The 18,756-nt window shown below is 30.3% G+C and overlaps 2 protein-coding genes across 2 annotated transcripts; both read right to left on the bottom strand.

Moving 5' to 3' along the window:
* Window positions 1-822: 822 nt before the first annotated feature.
* LOC111698600 (uncharacterized) lies at window positions 823-4,464 on the bottom strand. Its single transcript, XM_023468966.1, has 4 exons — window positions 4,327-4,464; window positions 2,647-2,710; window positions 1,822-1,950; window positions 823-987 (listed from the first exon to the last, which is right to left on the bottom strand). Exons 1-4 carry the CDS (start codon window positions 4,386-4,388, stop codon window positions 940-942), a joined length of 303 nt encoding a protein of 100 aa, XP_023324734.1. The 5' UTR covers window positions 4,389-4,464; the 3' UTR covers window positions 823-939.
* A 2,993-nt stretch (window positions 4,465-7,457) lies between these two features.
* LOC111698607 (uncharacterized) lies at window positions 7,458-18,311 on the bottom strand. Its single transcript, XM_023468979.1, has 15 exons — window positions 17,870-18,311; window positions 16,612-16,660; window positions 16,146-16,193; window positions 15,781-15,816; window positions 15,604-15,676; window positions 14,052-14,137; window positions 13,272-13,429; window positions 12,427-12,506; window positions 11,615-11,719; window positions 10,227-10,422; window positions 9,627-9,973; window positions 9,275-9,483; window positions 8,808-8,844; window positions 7,693-7,791; window positions 7,458-7,529 (listed from the first exon to the last, which is right to left on the bottom strand). Exons 1-15 carry the CDS (start codon window positions 17,927-17,929, stop codon window positions 7,475-7,477), a joined length of 1,638 nt encoding a protein of 545 aa, XP_023324747.1. The 5' UTR covers window positions 17,930-18,311; the 3' UTR covers window positions 7,458-7,474.
* Window positions 18,312-18,756: the final 445 nt, after the last annotated feature.

Raw genomic sequence — 18,756 nt, forward strand, 5'->3', positions numbered from 1 at the left:
GTGCTACTTTGAATCTTTAAAATTAACGGGGATATTAAACATGTTAACAAATTTTTTAAGTTACCGAATTCCTATGTTTATTAGGACATCTTGTATCTTGCATTCTAGGTAGGGCTTCAAATCGAAAGTATGTTGCGAAGAATTGTGAGGAATTATAAGGAATTGCGCGGAATTACGAGGATTTGCGCGGAATTATGAGGAATTGCGCGGAATAACGGGGCTCGCAATTGCCGGCAAGTAAAACTCACTTGCGTTAGAAACTCTATTCTAACCTAGCTGTTTGTTGGTCTAATTTCAATATATAAAAATACTTAACGACATATTTCACTTTATATAACAAAAAAGCCCCTTTCCCAATAGAATCTCCATAGAAGGGACTGCTTCATTTGAAGTACTGTTCTGTTTTGTTTTTTATAAGTTTGTTTTACAGCTTACGCTGTATACTGCTTGAAAGTCGGCCTTGTACAAGAAATAAACTGGTTTTAACAGCATTAAAAGATGATTAAAAATGAGTAAAAAAAGTAATGTTATGGATTATATTTGATGACTTTTTTAGACGACTTTCTTCAATTTAACCCATAAAGATATCCTATAAGCACTTTTATAATTTTCCGAAATGGTTTTTATTGATTTATTGATTCCAACATTTAAATTTCTTTAGCAAGTAATATTTATAACGATTCTGATTAAAGGAATTGAGTTCTTCCCACAAATTCAAATTTTCTGATCCCAATATCTTTGTAATCTGATGGTGCAAACCTTTGATTTTTCTAACTTAGATTATTTGATCTATAATTGAATTTATAGTTTGAAATACCTAAGGTCTACGACATTGGATTAAAAAGATATGGAGGTTAGAAAATCAGAATTTGTGGCAAAAACTCAATTCCTTTTGAAAGCTTCTTGTCTAGTTTTGGATTGACTTCTGAATTATAGGTTTTAAATTGTTGTAATGGATCCACACAAACAGCAAAAGCTCATTTCAATCTAAAAGAAAAAAAAATTTGAAATATTTAATTGATTACAGATCAACCGTATGCGCGCCTTGTACTTTTGACAATTGAGAGATTGAACTGAAATTTCCCTTCTGAAAGCTAGAGAATGATTTTAACAGATTTTAATCCATTGCATTTTTTAAAAAGTTTCATTAAGTGTCAAATCATTATTGAAAACAAATTATTCTGATTAAAAACAGAAAAAATACAGATTAAATTATATATACCCTGCTAGTCCTTTAGTGAGATATATCCCAGAAGAATGATAGTTCTCTACCGGTGTGCTACGTAAGCTGAACTGTACACTTACAACTGTTAACATTTAATGATATACTAAAGGTTGGGCCAGAATCTCCTTATAATAAACAAATATGCAGTACGCTCTCGGTATAGTTTATGGCCTATACAAATAGTAAAGGATTAGCGTACATCATCACTCTATACACTATAACCTCGTTGGATATATCTCACGGTATATTATCTAGCAGGGGATGATACTAACCACGAGGTTTATATCAAAACAATGAAAACTACTTTTCAATTTAAGTTTTGATTTCTAACCAGAGGAGATGTTAATTGACAGCTTCTCATTGTTCCCATATTCATGGTTGTTTCAAAATCAAAAAATAAAATAAAAAGTCGTCTTCATTGTATTGATATACACGACTGTATTTTGTAGTACACAATAGTTCTATTTTATTTAGCAGATAATTTACCTATTATTAAATAATTTCCAATGATTTAATTCTCCCTTTTAAACAGATTGAAATTAAGAAGAAGTATTCGATCATGTTTTTCTAGATTTTAGACTAGCTTAATAACATACCGATCTTTTTCTTCTGTTTTTCTCCTCGCAATTACATTCAATACTTCCACAATTGTTAACAAAATAATCCATGCCATCTACTCCATTTGTTAAAGGAAGAGGTTGCAATTTTGAAACTGGCAGCTGTCTCTAAAAAATTCTATTCTAAAAATTCTCCAGAGGCATCGACTGCTATGAAAATAAAGAATATAGGAAAAGTGTTTTTATCCTACTAAAATTTGAAACTTTATAACTAAGGGAAAATGTCAAAAAAATTACACTTTAAAGGGAGTGTTCGCGAAAAATGAAAGGGGGTATAGGCTTAATGCGATAAAAAAGTGCTTTTGATCGCTACTAATCTTACTTCTATCTGTTGCGTCTATATAAGGAAAAAATTGTTAAAGACGTCTCATACCGAATAACTTAGCGTCCATACAAATTGAGAAAATTGTAACATATACGACTTAGACCGTAAAAAATCAATTTAATTTCTAACAAATCATTCAGATATTACAACCTATAGTCATCGATTATTTTTCGCCACTCAGCGGGAGCAGTTGAACGAGCGGTTGAGATCTAGCCTAGACTCTAGGCAGTTCAGAATAAGAAATTAAGAAGAAATTTACAATTTGTTCAACCGCTTCAAGAACGAAACAAGTTTAACAATGAAGAGAACCAAGACTGTAGTTAAAAAGAGGGCTTTAATTCCGGACTATCGCATCTGAAGTCTCATCTTTTTTGGGTATCTCCAAAAAGAAGATTTTTTTTATATTTAATTTATGCATTTTGAAACAATGTAGTTATACGGTTTAGTATTCAATATGATATTTGTAGGTTGTGCATTACCTCATGAATTTGTGTGTTTATTTTTTCTATTTTTTCCGGAGCTTCTACAGTTTGTATTAAATATCTGGAAATAAACTAACACGAAGACGACATTTATAATTGGAAATAAGACGACATCCCTACAAGTTCAGAACATTTTAATTTATTCACAGGTTTGTTTTTCGTGTCAAAATCATTTATCATACGCTTTAAAGGCAGTATTCTAAGCTTTATGTAAAACTAGCTGAAGGGCCCGCTGTTACCCGTGGAAAAAAATTCAGAAAACAAATTTAATGTTTGAAAGAAAAAAACAAATTCGAATTTTTTATCCTATAACACCCCCCGGCCACCCCTAAGTGTCCTCAAAAAATTCAGCCCAATCGATCCAGCCGTATGGCCGGCTATAGGCAACATACATATATACGAATGTCTTGTTTTATTATATGGATAAGGATAAATGCTGACAACATTCCATAAAAGAGATCCCCGGGTCCAGTTAATTCTGCTGACCACTGTATATGGTATTTAACACTAATATATATTGCTCATTAATAAAAAATGCATTTACAGAGACGACATGAAAAACGTTTTTTTTAATTTTAAACTGTTAATAAAGGAAAATGCCTCAACAGGCAGGCCGAACATATAAATAGATTTCTAAAATCTTTATCGGTTGTTAAAAATTGACGGAGATATTTATACAATTTTAATTTTTTTTATCTTATTCATTCCTATGTACAAAAATGGCACATACAGGGTGTTCCATTAAAAGTGACAGTTGGTGAACAGCTTAAAATGTCTTCTTCCATAATTTGTTAAGCTGTTTGATACCAAAGATGACGATAATAAATACTAAATAGCAGTAATATTATAATAAAATTGATTTCAAAAAAATATATATGTGAGTAAAAGATTTGTTTAACGAAATAAACTACAAAAAGATTTACATATCTAATACAGTATTATCAAGGAAGAAGAGATTGAAAACTATTCACCAACTTTCATGTTTCGTGGGACACCCTATATGCATAGTCGAGCCCACCACCCTGCCGGACACCCTAATAGTGTTAACACCATTTCAACAAAATTTCAGACATCAAAATCAATATTTCGACACTTTTCGACATTAATTAATGTATTTTTATTGGGTATTCGCATTGAAAATTATATTTAAATTATATTATTTATTAAACTATATTTAAATTATTTCTACGTTTTGAAGAAATAATAATGATTGTTTTATAATTTGAATAGATGACGACATTTGCGAGGAAGTAAATGGTCAAACACAGAGGTAGGCCTTTCATGCAAAGTATATAGGCTCTCCATGCAGGACACCTACACTTTAAATAGTATTTACTGTAATATTATTTCAAGTACAGGGTGTCCCACGAAACATGACAGTTGGTAAATAGTTTTGAATGTCGTCTTCCATACACTGTATTAGATTAAAGGCTGTTTGCAGTTTACTTCGTTTAAGAATTCTTTTGCTCATATATATTTTACTTTGAAATTAATTTTACTATAATATGACGTCTATATAATGTTTTATTATTGTCTTTGGTATTAAATAACTTAACAAATTATGGAAGAAGACATTCTAAACTATTTACCAACTGTCATGTTTCGTGGGACACCCTGTATAAATACCGCTTTAATCCAAGACTAAAAAAGACGTCATGTTTTTGGACACCCTTTTACCTGCGGGAGAATACGATTAAATTTGCGGAAAATAAAAGAAATAAGAACGATAATCCCGCCATTCTTGTAACTATCGATATTTTACTGATTAGTCCAGGAGTAAATTAATAATCTTGTAACTATCGATATTTTACTGATTAGTCTCGGAGTAAATTAATCATCTTGTTTACACTTTAAACCTTTAAACGACAACATTCCTTCAAAATCCAAAACAAAAATAGTTTTGTTGAATTTTTCTTTTTGTCGTTAATGTACGGTCTTACCCAAAGAGAATAGAATATATTAGAGGGGAATTTACTGGAAAAAAGTGCAATTTTGTTGTACTGTTTCCCTACTGCAGGTGTACTTCACATATTTATGCTAAATAACATCATTTTATAGAAAATCTAAAATTAATATTAATAGAAAACCAAATTATGAAATAGGCTGGTTTCTTAATTGACCAATGATAATTTCACATAGTCTATGCCTTTCACTTTACAAACGATGATTTTCCGGTATAACTATAAATCAAAAAATGTTTTTTATTCACCTCATTTTATAAAGTTTATTTAACAGCTTAAAAAAATTCGAAATTGAAATGGAAAGTCTAGGGAACATACTGTATTAATGTACTCTACTGCATATAATTTGTGAACATTTACATGATTTGTACACTTTGAACTCCCTTTCAGGCTGAAAGGGACTGAAAAAATTCATACCGAGAGATTCTTTTAATTCCTCTNACAATCTCCATTTTACTAAGTATATTGATTTATGTCGCGTACTCTGGAATTTTATCGAAATACGGACTCCGCCCCCCCCCCTCCGCCCCCTTGTTGAATTATAGATCAAAAAATGATTAAATTCAAGTTGAAGAAACCCAACCAAGAAGTATGGAATAGATATGATTATTGATGCTTTGCAGACGGTACTCCATTTGCATAAGAAATATTTACAGTGAAACCCTTAATAACGAATACATCGAAAGAATTCATCAAATGTCGTATTCTTCACTTCCTGATAATGGAATGTTGCAGATATTTAGTTTTTTAATTAAATGATTATATGGAATTCTTTAAAACTGTTCCCGCATATTCATGGCTATTTATTTACTTTCGCAAATACTGAAATTTACGTAATATAGTATAAAAATTGACAAGACGACATTTGATAAATTCTTCCGATGTATTCGTTATTAAGGGTTTCACTGTAGAATAGGTTATTGTATACGTGGTAATTGTACATCAGACAAATATTTCTTATTCAAATGTAGTACCCTCTGCAAAGCATGCATAATCAAATGGTAGGGCTGGCCGCGTCAGTTGTATCTCCCTTCTATTTCATACTCCTTGAAACCAACGCACCTAGCTTTAGAAATGGACAATTTTAATAAAATTTATTTTTCATTTACAATTTACATAGACTAGATTAAAAAGTGCTGTACAATTTGTGTATACCCAACTAAATATCTCTGTATGCTATATACGATATACATTATATGATTTTTTTTCGAATAAACATTAGATCTGTAAAAAGTTTACTTTTTTATATGTATACATGTATTTTAAAATATTTATTTAAAGCATAAAATTTAAACAATATTCTTAATTATTTTAATTAATATTTATTTAAGTTGTGAACATTTTCTCTTTGTAAACATTGTAAAACATAAACAAACAAAAAAGTTTACGGATTTTATAAAAAAAATTTCGTCGATTTAAAAAATTTAATGAAAATCGAATTTTGTTGGAGGAAAATTTTTGAAATTTTGATCATTTATAAACCATTCCTGGGGTCATGTCAGTCCCACACAAAATTTTGACCCGATCGTGCTGTAGTTTATTGAACACAAACAAACAGACACCCACCCATACAGACAAGCAAAGTAAATATTCATAGAAGAATATAAAAGTAATACATATAGATATAGTTTAAGTAACTTTAACTTTAAAGTAGACTTTAAAATATTGGATATCATGCAAAAAGGGTTTTAGTCGTTGTTCGATATTTAAAGGTTTTTAAACAGTGGTTCCTATCAAGGAATTAAGTATTTGTATAATGCTATTCTTCTACGATGAACATAGTGATATGTGTATCTAGGTTTTCCAGCGAAAGAAATGTTCCGCGAAAAATTTTCTGACGCATTTCGGACAAAAAGTCCCGCGAAATGGGCAAATTATTTTTTTTTAATTCTGTTTTTTTTTCGTGAAATTTATTTTTTTCATAATTTTAAATTTTTCGCGAAATTTTCGCTTTATATTTTTTGCGAATTTTTTTCATTTTCTATTTCACAAAAAATTACCCAATTAAAGCAAATTACCAGATTAAAGCAAAATTTCGCGAAAATACGAAAATTTTCGCGAAAATTATTTTTCTCCAAAAATGTGAAATTTTCTCGAAACAATTTTTCCTTTTCACTGGAAACCCTATTATAACTTGTTGTTTCGATGTAGTTAATTAAGTAGTTTAACTTAATGATTTTATTACACTACAATGTTGTTGTTGTTTGAATATTTTGTTGTTTCTGCTGATATGCATTTCAAATTGATTATGATTGTTGTTATTGTTGTTGTTGTTGTTGTTGTTGTTGTTGTTGTTGTTGTTGTTGTTGTTGTTGTTGTTGTTGTTGTTGTTGATTGATAAGAGTTCAATACCGTTTGAAGTTAGGCTTGGTCTGAACCCAAACTTGATAAGAGTTCAATACCGTTTGAAGTTAGGCTTGGTCTGGACCCAAACTTGATAAGAGTTCAATACCGTTTGAAGCTTGGCTTGGTCTGGACCCAAACTTGATAAGAGTTCAATCTCTTTGGAGTTGCAGTAACTGTTACAAGATTATTTACCTTTGTGAACTATGTTTAGTTCACAATTCACATTAGTATTACTATTATTATCATTATTATTATAATTATTATTATTAATATCATTGGTATTATAATTATTATTATTATTATCATTGTTATTATAATTATTATTATTATTATCATTGTTATTATAACTATTATTATTATTATCATTGTTATTATAATCATTATTATTATTTTCATTACATTATTCTTTTTTTTGTTAATCTTTTATTTATAAATGAGGAAAATAATAAATATGTACTTTTGTTCTTACTAATAAAAAACTAATATTTTTAATGGTTATAATTATTTCTATCAATAGCCTAAGTGGATAAATGATACCTATTTGCTGCTACACTGTAGTCTCCCATTGTCCTTCTATATCAAAGATATTTTTTCATTTCAATCAAAAAGCATAATTGCATAAAAAGTACAGAAACTTGAAAAGGAATGAAATTTTTAAAAAAGTATGAAATTCTAAAAGTTTTAAAACTAAGTTTTTTTTTCTGAAAAATCTTTATAAATGAAAAAAATTATCTTCCTAAGATGATAATACTTGAAGACTACAAACACGGTTGAGAGTGCAAACCCCACCACGAGAAAGATTAAAACACCTAATTCTGCTCTACTTGTTGCAGATCTAAAATATTGGGAAAAATAATTCATTCATAATTTAAAAGAAAACTTAAGGGATTGGTAATTCCCCCCCCCCCACTTTGTTTTCTGTCCATGGGACTTTTAGTTCTATAAATTTAGTTTTAATTTTTAAGACAATTTGAAACTTAGTGACTTTAAAACAAACAAAGAAAACATGTTGTCTAAAGATAAAGAAATATTATGTTGGGCGGAAAACTTGTTGTCTAGAGACAAAGAGATGTTATGTTGAACGGAAAACGTGTTGTCTAGAGATAAAGAGATAATATGATGAACGGAAAACTTGTTGTCTAGAGATAAAGAGATGTTATGTTGAACGGAAAACTTGTTGTCTAGAGATAAAGAGATATTATGTTGAACGGAAAACTTTTTGTCTAGAGATAAAGAGATATTATGTTGAACAGAAAACTTGTTGTCTAGAGTAAAAGAGATGTTATGTTGAACGGAAAACTTGTTGTCTAGAGATAAAGTGATGTTATGTTGAACGGAAACTTGTTGTCTAGAGATAAAGAGATGTTATGTTGAACGGAAAACTTGTTGTCTAGAGATAAAGAGATGTTATGTTGGGCGGAAAACTTGTTGTCTAGAGATAAAGAGATCTTATGTTGGGCGGAAAAAATTACTCTGATAGGTTTTCGTTAAAAAATTCGCGCATTTTCATCTCAAAAGCAATGCAACTTTACTCAACCACGGTTTCCCTCGACTAATTTTTTTATAAAAATCCCTCGTTTTGCTTTGCAAAATTGGTTTTGGGAACCCAAAGTAAAGCTCCTTTATCACTTCCCAAATCCCAGTAAAGTGTAGGGTTACCCACAAAGAATGACACTTCAGAGACGACTGTATGAAATTCTTTTTTACACTCATGGCTTCCTGCAGCCGTGGCAAAATCTTTAAAAATGCCACCGCAGAAACCCTAAATTCAAATCGTTGAAGGAAAAGTTTTAGGTCGTCAATAAAGTCTCATTATTTGTGGGTAACCCTGTAAATGAAAATAATTATTACCTTCCTCCTTCCTCAGCTATTAGATTCTCAACTACACCTAGAAACAAATTTTATTTTTTATATTTATTTAAATATATTTATAGAAAAAAATACGGTCAATAGGTAGGGTCACTAGGTAGGGTCACTAGGTAGGGTCAGTAGGTAACTCACTAGGTAACTCACTAGGTAGGGTCACTAGGTAGTGCCGATAGGTAGGGTCACTAGGTAGGGTCACTACATAGGGTCACTAGGTAGGGTCACTAGGTAGGGTCACTAGGTAGGGTCACTAAGTAGGGTCACTAGGTAGGGTCACTAGGTAGGGTCACTAGGTAGGGTCACTAAAAATTAAATTATAATTAAATTAAATTCTATAAAGAATGTTAAATTTGAAATTTAAAATATGATTAAACTGTTTTTCAATTCAAGTATTTAAAATTGTGTATTTCTCTATAACATGATTTCTTAAAATTAAAATTGTTAAAGCTCGCCTGACGTTCCGTTGCTAGGTGTTGTTGGTTCCAGAGTTGTTGAGCCGTTAAAACCTGTTGTTGAACTGTTGAAAGCTGTTGTTTCCTCAGGAAAAGCTGTTGTGGAGCTGTTGAAAGCTGTTGTATAACTGTCAGAAGTGTTAATTGTAGAATTACCAACTCCGTTGGTTGAACCAGTACTGTTGGTTGAACCAGTACTGTTGGTTGTACTACAATTGTATTATTGAAAAAATAACTCATTTTTATTTCTTAAAAGTAAAAAAAGATTTTTTGAACATTTTTGGTGAAAAGACCATTTGATCAAACTGCAACATTGCTATGTTTTAATCAAAGTTTTTTAAAGTGTGTATACCTTAAACCAGGGGAAGTTAATAATGGATTTTGAGATGTTGAAGATGATGATAATGATGATGATGACGATGATGAGGATGATGATAATGATGATGATGATGGAGAAGATTGAGGAGAAGATGAAAGTGTTGAGGAATAAGATGTGGATGTACTAAAGAAAGATGTTGTATTGTATCCTGCTGTTGTTGTTGTTGTTAAATTAGACGTTGTTGCTGTTGTTTTCAGGGAGGACATTCCTGATACAGTTGATGATGTGTATAATGATGTTGTTGTTGTTGTTGTTTTATCCTGGAAGAGGAATGAATCTGTTGTTGAATTATCCTGATTAACCAACTGTATTAATCGAACCTAGAAACCAAATTTATAAAATATCTAGTTTAGTAAAATTGATAAAAAATGTTTCAAACATTTCATTTTACTGTCTCATTTCAGATTCATTGCAACGAAATATCAAGAAACTGTCCATTAAATTCTTAATTCACAACAGAACCTTTTTTTATCATTGCTAGAATCATAACGGTTTGAATGATAGCGTTGTGAATCTGGCATTTAAATCTCTAAATAAATGTCCACTTCAGATTAAGATTTGAAAATGTGGTTCCTTAATATCATCCAAATATATACTGCTTTCATTGTTTGCCCCATTCTCTCCTCCAACACCTCCATCTCCACCAACACCTCCATCTCCTCCATCTCCTGCAACGCCTCCATCTCTCTCGTCAATTCCCCCATCTCCAACTCCAATTCCTCTTTCTCCAGTTATGTTAAACTTCAGAATAAAGCGTCTCTCCGTTTTACTGAAAATATTATAAATCTGATATATTTTGATACAATAATTACGATGTTGATATTTATACAGTGTTATCCACAAATGATAAGGCTTTATTCTAGGGTTTCCAGCGAAAAGGATAAATCGTTTCGCGAACATCTCACATTTTTTGCGAGAATATTTTTATGCATTCAGTTTGCCGCGAAAAAATAGATATTTTTTGGGATTTTAGCGAAATTTGCTTTAACATGTTTCGCGAAAAAGTGCCAAATTTTGCGAAATAAGAATTGCGAAAATTTCGTGATAAAATATATGCTAAAAATTCTTTTTAAATAATACGGAAGAGAAATTATTCATTATGAACTACATAACTTTTGGTTTTCGCAAAAAAAAATTTCGCAAAATTTCACATTGTTTTAGTATTTTTTTCGTTAAATTCATTTTTTACGAAAAATGCGAAATTTTGCGAAGAAGTTTGTGAAGTAAGAACAAAAATGTCACATTTTTATTGAGTACCCGAATCTCTGTAAACATTAAGTTCTGCAGGATGATTTCATATAGTGGGGTTCTCTTAAAAATGGCTTCCATGTTTTATGCAGCAAAGAAAAAAATGTAAATTAGAGAATTTATTACTTTTTAAGAAGGAACACCGACGATATCTTCCCCATTGTTACGCAGATAAAAGAATAGGAAGACGACTTTTAACTCTATTTTTGACTTTGAGTAATATTGAAATAATTCAGTAAACAGTGAACATTAGACACAGAAAGAAGGTATAAAAAGTTTCTTATTTGTACCGAGGAAAATAAGTAACATTTTATACCGACAAGGCAGGTTTCCCTTTTTATTTCGTGGATTTATCAAAAAACGGACATTTTCATGAGGCTTGAATTGAATAAATTTATATATGCTACTGTTTTGTGCTATCATTTGGGAAATTATGTTTTTTGGCCGGGATTTTTAGCTTTTTTTGTTTGTTTTCTGTTTAAATTCAAGATTTTTAATCACCCACTACGTTGTGGTTAAAAATCTAGGATTTAAACCTTAAACAACCGAAAAAAGTAAAAATCCCGGCCAAAAAACAAATTGTCCCGTATGATAGCACAAGACAGTAGGATTTTGCATTTTTTCGTGAAAATGAATATTGCGAAAAAATACTAAAACAATGCGAAATTTCGCGAAAATTGTTTTCGCGAAACAGTTGCATGAATAGATATTACCTGACAAGAACTGAGAATCTAAACCTTTTCCATTTCTCCTCTACAACCTCCAGGTCATCTAAACTAACCACATCAGCTCCCAGGCCGGTCAAAGCATCCTCCAACCTCAAGAATTAAAGCGATGTATATTTTGTTCCAGGTTTAAACAGAAAATTTTTCATATCAATTTAAAAAACGTTTAAATTGAATTAATTTGTTAAATTTCAGAAAAAATCAAATACTTTTAAAGGTACAGTGAAACCCTTAATAACGAATACATCGGAAGAATTTATGAAATGTCGTCTTGACAATTTTTCAATGAGTTTTATACTATATTACGTAAATTTCAGTATTTGCGAAAATAAATAAATATCCATGAATATGCGGGAACAGTTTTAAAGAGTTCCATATAATCATTTACTTAAAAAACTAAATATCTGCAACATTCCATTATCAGAAAGTGAAGAATACGACATTTGGTGAATTCTTTCAATGTATTCGTTATTAAGGGTTTCACTGTATATTAATAGGTGTTGGTTTGTTCCTTTCGATATATCTGAAATAACTTCAAGAAGACTAAACCGATGATCGAAGCTTGGTTTTTGTTAGGACTAAAATTGCGTCTAAGGTTAGGATTAATATATCTAAATATTTTTATCTGAAATATTTTCCAAACACAATAGAAAAATATGCTAATTTTTCTAATGTTATGTATATGATAAAAATAATATTATTTCCGGTAAAAGAAATTTAACTGCGCGGTTTTGAGAAGAAAATGGCGGTAGAGATTCCGGAGAACCGTATAAACTACGTAATTTGAATTGATTATTCACCTGATCGTGAAAGATGTGTTTCTCGGGAATGATTTATTTCCAGAAATTCTCTGAGTGAATACCGAGAAATCTATTTCCGCCTAAAGCACAAATTTTAAAATACAGGATTTTAGAAAAAGAAAGCTCACTTTCTTTGGAAAATAGGAGATTAGTTATACCATGGAAGCCTTCAACTATTTACAGTTATATAAGATTGCGTAAATGTCGTTTTTAAATTCAACAATGAAATGTGTGGCACTGACAAATCTAAGATCAAAGAAGGAAATGCAGAAAAGATCGGCTTTTCAATGAAGTTTTAGTCTTGTTCAGCTTTGTAGATTATCGTCTTGGTTTTTTTCTTTCAATAAAAAATGGTCGCAAGATTTTTTTGTAAGGAGCAGAGTTCTAGCCACAATCTCTGATTTTCTTACCCCTAGATCTTTGAAACCCAATCTCATAGACCTTTGATATTTCAAACTATTAATGCTGGTAGATCAAGTAAGCTAAGTTTGAAATATCAAAGGTGTATACAATCAAGTTGCAACGATATAGAGATAATAAAATTTGGGTTTGTGACAAAAACTCAACTCTTTTGTAGGAATGTTAGCAGCTCATTAAAAAAAAATTCTTCGCAAAATTTTCATTATAAAAAATTGTAGTGTGTCAAGTTTTTAAAGATTGTTTGAAAATCTGAAAATTTCAGTAGTTTATGTTGCAGTATATTATATAATGCACTTGTCAATAGTTTATGTTGCAGTATAATATGTAAAGTAAAATGCACTTTTTCAGGTGAATCAGGTGAATACAATTATTACAAGAATGTGGCTCGAATGAGGTTTGCCTTCCTCCCCTCGCTTAGTCCATACCTGTGAGCGCGGTGCCGCCAAGAATTCTTTGTAAAGAGTCGCGTGGTGCTCTCCGCTGAGTGGTGCAGCCGCCATATTTTCTCTAGAACCAGGCTCCGATATTATTTCAAGGAACTCAGAGCTCCAGTTTCCAGAATTATTGAAACCAGATTGAAAATCTATAAAAAAAAAATACGCAAAAGTATTTCTTAGCAAATTAAGATGGCTACGATCCTTGGTTTTCTGACTTCAATTGTGTAATTTCAAAAATAAAAAGGAGAGTAGATAAATTTTTACATAATTTTTAAATATTTCAATTTCAGGAATAATGAAAATAAAAATGCGCGAATTTTTTCCTGAAAACTTCGAAAAGCGGGTAGTTCTTTTACATAACTGTCCCAAGGGACGTAATGGAAGTAACTTAACTTCCCCATGCTGGGGGAGGTCGATAATGTTGGTCAAAAGGCGGTAAGCAAATTATTTCAATGATTATAAAATAAATCTTCGGATCTTTAAAATATAATGTATATAATATATGATCTTTAATATATATTTTCCAATGAGCGAAGAGTGTTATTATAAAGATATTTATATATAAATGTTAACGGCTGAACCGCGAACTGGCGGAATTTTTTTGAGGGAACCCATGGGTACCCTAGAAATAAGGCTTAAAAAACTTAGAATCTTTTTTCAAAAACCTATTTTTTTCTCAAAAATCTATTTTTTGAAAAATAGGATTTTTTTAAATGCAATTTTTTCAAAATTCACGGTCACACTGGGAACTTGAGGAAGTATTATTACCTAAGATATCTGTATTTTGATTCATATCGTCCAGGTCCAAAATTACGCCGCGAATCAATAAGTTATCTAACTGTGAAGATCCGTTTCTAAAATAATACCACGATATTATTTTTTTCAAATAATTATTTTTCAAATTGGGAGAAATCTAGACATTTTTTAAATCACGATATTAAGCAAATGTATTGTAGGTTAATTTCTCTGTTTCTATACTCTAATTAACGTCTGTTTTTCCTTTTTACTTGAAAAGAACGACCCGCCTTCTAGCTACAGAGTGGCATGGTTGATTTGCAATGTTAACACGAAAACTCTAAAATTTTCTTCAAGAGAATTCTTACAATGGATTATTACAATTATTTTCAATTCATTTTCCTTAAATTTTCCGATTACTTGCGAAAATCGTAATTTAGAGCCAATAACAAACTGACATGATGTGGCCAACAAGGGTAGGAAGACCAACCACAACAATTTCTCGTCCGTGCCACATTCTCCTCATTTTCTCGTCCGAGCCACCTCGAAATCCTCCTCCTTTCAATATTATTTTTTTACGTGTCTAATCCTTCCAGATAAAACTATTTTTTAAGAATCAAGCCACGTTAGGGCATAAATGAAATATCAAATTTTTGTAAATCGAAAAAAAAGTTTCAATTGAATTAAAGATTTCAAGTTTAATGTCTTTAAAAATGTTCACCTTTTTTACGCACATTTTCAGATATTCCTGGTGTAGAATGCCGCATATAATTCCAAGTTAATAGAACTTCAATCTTTTTTGTTAACTTTAGTGAAAACCATAGAATTTTTCCGGGTGGTTCCATGGGGAAAATTACAGGCAGAGGTATGCCGAATATTTTGCTATTTACTTTATATCATTACGGAGGCAGAAGAGATTTAAGTTTTACCTTAATAAAGTTTGACTCATTCTCATGGGTTTGAAGATTCCAACATGATATAATCATTGCAATACTTTAGTCCATCCATATTTTATGCCCTAACGTGGCCAGATTTTTAAAAAAATAGATTCCGAGGTAGCTCGGACGAGAAAATGAGGAGAATGTGGCTCGGACGACTGAAAATTAATTATTTTCAAAGTTTCACTGTAAACGTGCCAGCAGGATTTACTGAAGACAATGAAGAAAATGAAAACATTTAACACTTTTCAAGATGGAAAACAATGATATCTTCATCATTGTTGCTCAGATGGAGGTATAAAAGGTACCTTTGTGAATCAGACAAAAAGAGTCAATTATGATAAAGTACACAAGTGTACTGCAGTAAACAATTGTACTACAGTGCACAAATGTACTGCAGTGCACAAGTGTATTGCAATTTACAAGTGTACTGCAGTGCACAAGTGTACTGCAGTGCACAAGTGTACTGCAGCGCATAAGTGTACTGCAATGCACAAGTGTACTGCAATGCACAAGTGTACTGCAATGCACAAGTGTACTGCAGTGCACATGTGTACTGCTGTGCACAAGTGTACTGCAATGCACAAGTGTACTGCAGTACAATCCTTGGACTTTTTAATCAGCTGAATTGTTAAAATTCAATTTACCTGGGATTTGATTTATTGATTGATTTACAGGCTGTAGAACAGTTTCTGTACTCAAAAAAGTTGTTACTGTTTCCTTTGAACAATTTAGTCTATTCCGATACTTAAGGATAAAAGTTGAAACATTTTTTATTAAAATTATTTGATTTTTTTAAAGTGAGAATCTCGGAATAAACTTTCCTTCGCAACCACCATATGCAAAACTTTTACAGAGCCCTTGAAGAGTTAAATTTCATTCATTTAATTCATTCATTTCATATATTTCATTCATTTCATTCATTTCATTCATTTCATTCATTTCATTCATTTCATTCATTTCATTCATTTCATTTTATATATTTCATTCATTTCATTCATTCATTTCATATATTTCATTCATTTCATTCATTCATTTCATATATTTCATTCATTTCATTCATTAATTTCATTCATTAATTTCATTCATTCATTTCATTCATTTCATTCATTCATTTCATTCATTCATTTCATTCATTTTATTCATTTCAATCATTTCATTCATTTCATTCATTTCAATGAATAATTTCCTGATGTGTAATCGTAGTAGTATCTGTATGTAAACTTTGTACATGGGCCTTTACATCAAATATTAAAAAATTAAAGGAATATTTAATCATTGAGATCCGCTGTAATAGTTTATTTTAAAACAGTATGTATATGGCATTAAAAATTAAGCCGTTGAACTTTTGTTTCAAAACTTTTTATTAATTTAATTTGTTTTCCTCATTTTGTTTCAGAACTTTTTATTAATTTAATTTGTTTTCCTCATTTTGTTTCAGAACTTTTTATTAATTTAATTTGTTTTCCTCATTTTGTTTCAGAACTTTTTATTAATTTAATTTGTTTTCCTCATTTTGTTTCAAAACTTTTTATTAATTTAATTTGTTTTCCTCATTTTGATTTGATTTTTGAAATAAACTAATGATAATTAGAATATTATTTTCATTCGGGGACAGATAACAAATATAATTCTAATATTATTTTAATAAATTCCTGCATCCACCGGAAGTAAGCAAGTGATGTCACCGGAAGTCAGTTTGTCCTGAATATTTACAATATTATTTCCAAGACAAAACAATTAAATTTAATTTACAAAATTTGTTTTTTTTTCAATGGAGCAATCATTTAAACAAACTATTAAGTATTTTTAGAGATATGTTGAAAGTTATATATTCATAAACACAAAGGATCGATGAGACTGCAATGACGACTGTTTCCCTATATTCATAACTACCTACACAACTGTACTCTTGTCAAATTATAAAATAAGCCTTCAAAGACAGAAGACTTGATTTAACGTCATACTTGAAGATTTTTATGTCGCCTTTTCAGTCACGTCTTATATGTGAGTGGGTAAGCTGCGTATATGTATTGTGGAGTTTAGCTGACAATAAAGTTAATTTAAATGTTGCGATTTTTACGTGTTTTCTATTGGCTAGGGTTTTTTATCCATATTATTAATTTGAATCTATAAAAGCAAACTTAATTACGAAATGCTGAAATATAAGAAAAAACACAGCTTTACATAAATTGATATTTTATGCATAATAATTTAACCATCTGTTAAATCATGTTAGTCAGTTAAAGTTAATTGTTCTTGCAACAAAATCAAATGTTCTAATCTTTTGAAAATGATTTTTAAACCTTTGATATTTCACAGTTAATATTCATGTTAGAAATATCAATGGTTTACGACATTGGGTTGCAATGCAACGATTGAAAATCATAGTTTGTGGTAAAAATATATTAAAAATTTTATAAAGCTTGATATGCTCTTTGTTCGAGACGAATACAAAATACCTATTTATGAGTAAGAGTGCTCAATTTGGGTTCGAAAATGAATTCTCTCTGATTATTAAGCTAAATGACATCGAAATCCAAGACATCCCCCCCCCCCACTCCCTGAGGAATTATGAAAAAATCAATAATTTAAACCTATTTTTATTTTTATTTTTCTCAATTTAGCTTTGAAAAATTCAAAAATAACCAATAATAAAAGTTGTTTAAAACATTTACAAGAAAATACGAACCAAATTATATCAAATATTAATACTTTTCCAACAAAATGTTTTTATTTTATAAAAAGATAATACTCAAGAAATGATGTGCCGTTTTTTTCTTGCAATGCTATAAGCTTTTTGCTGCTTTCCAGATTTTAAAAATTTTCAAAAAAATATTTTGTGGCTAAAATTTACCACAAAACATTTAATATATACAAGCCAAATCTAAAAACATGTGTTGAATTTTGTACCTGTAAGAATATGGAAACCAGCACCATCTTGAATATAAGATGAGATTTAAACTCCACCATTTTATTATGTGTCACGTGATCCGTTTCATAAAATTAATATTTACTTGAATATGTGTAGTGGCGGGGGATCAATGTCAAACTATGGAAACACCTGTATATTTATTTTATACACAGAAGTATATACATTATATACATATACAGGATATTGCTCTTTATTACAATATGCTATATTAGCTGTGGAACATTTTTTTAAAGCATAGAAAAACATAACAGTTTTTTAAAAAAAGCTCTTACCTTTTAGCCTTACCTTGAGCCTTTGCCACGAACTTTTATTTTCTAATACCTATATCTCTGTGCCTCAATGACGTAGACCTTAAACATTTAAAACTAGTATTTCTGTTAGATTAAATAATCTTAGTGTTAAATATCAAAGGTTTACACTATCAGGTTGCAAAGATATAGAGATTTGAAAATTTGAGTTTATACTATTGGCAAACCTCAAAATTGAAATTAAAGCTCACCGAAATAAACAAATTTACAGACGATAAATTGTTTTTAAAAAATATGGGAAAATCTAAGAAATTGTTTTTATGTGACAATTATGTTTGAATCCTGTGCACTGGGTCTTTTTGAACACTTGTACAAATTTGAGAAAGCCATTTGACGTTTTTAATCTGTTTTAATTGAATTGTTTAAACCTGCAATTTCAATAATTATTTTCAGTTTTCTTTTGATTCAAAATTTCAACCGCGAATTTAAAAAATACAACATTCGCTATTTACGCATTGGTGTGTTTCAATGTAGGGCAAATCATTTCTGTTGGCCTTGATCCATTTAGAAGTCTCACAAAGGGATGTACAAAATTTTTTTTTTACAAAAAATCGATA

The sequence above is a fragment of the Eurytemora carolleeae genome, unplaced genomic scaffold (genome assembly GCF_000591075.1).
Source record: "Eurytemora carolleeae unplaced genomic scaffold, Eaff_2.0 scaffold322, whole genome shotgun sequence".
NCBI lineage: Eukaryota > Metazoa > Arthropoda > Copepoda > Calanoida > Temoridae > Eurytemora > Eurytemora carolleeae.

What these genes read in the sequence shown, in the direction of transcription:
- LOC111698600 (XM_023468966.1), bottom strand. Translation starts at nt 4,388, where the DNA reads ATGGCGGGATTATCGTTCTTATTTCTTTTATTTTCCGCAAATTTAATC. An exon ending in TTAATCGTATTCTCCCGCAG is followed by an intron (nt 2,711 to 4,326) that starts GTAAAAGGGTGT and finishes GTTTATTTCCAG; the next exon opens with ATATTTAATACAAACTGTAG. An exon ending in AAAACAGAAGAAAAAGATCG is followed by an intron (nt 988 to 1,821) that starts GTATGTTATTAA and finishes TTTTTCTTTTAG; the next exon opens with ATTGAAATGAGCTTTTGCTG.
- LOC111698607 (XM_023468979.1), bottom strand. Translation starts at nt 17,929, where the DNA reads ATGGTGGAGTTTAAATCTCATCTTATATTCAAGATGGTGCTGGTTTCC. An exon ending in AGATTCTCAGTTCTTGTCAG is followed by an intron (nt 10,423 to 11,614) that starts GTAATATCTATT and finishes TAATATTTTCAG; the next exon opens with TAAAACGGAGAGACGCTTTA. An exon ending in ACCTAGCAACGGAACGTCAG is followed by an intron (nt 8,845 to 9,274) that starts GCGAGCTTTAAC and finishes ATTTGTTTCTAG; the next exon opens with GTGTAGTTGAGAATCTAATA.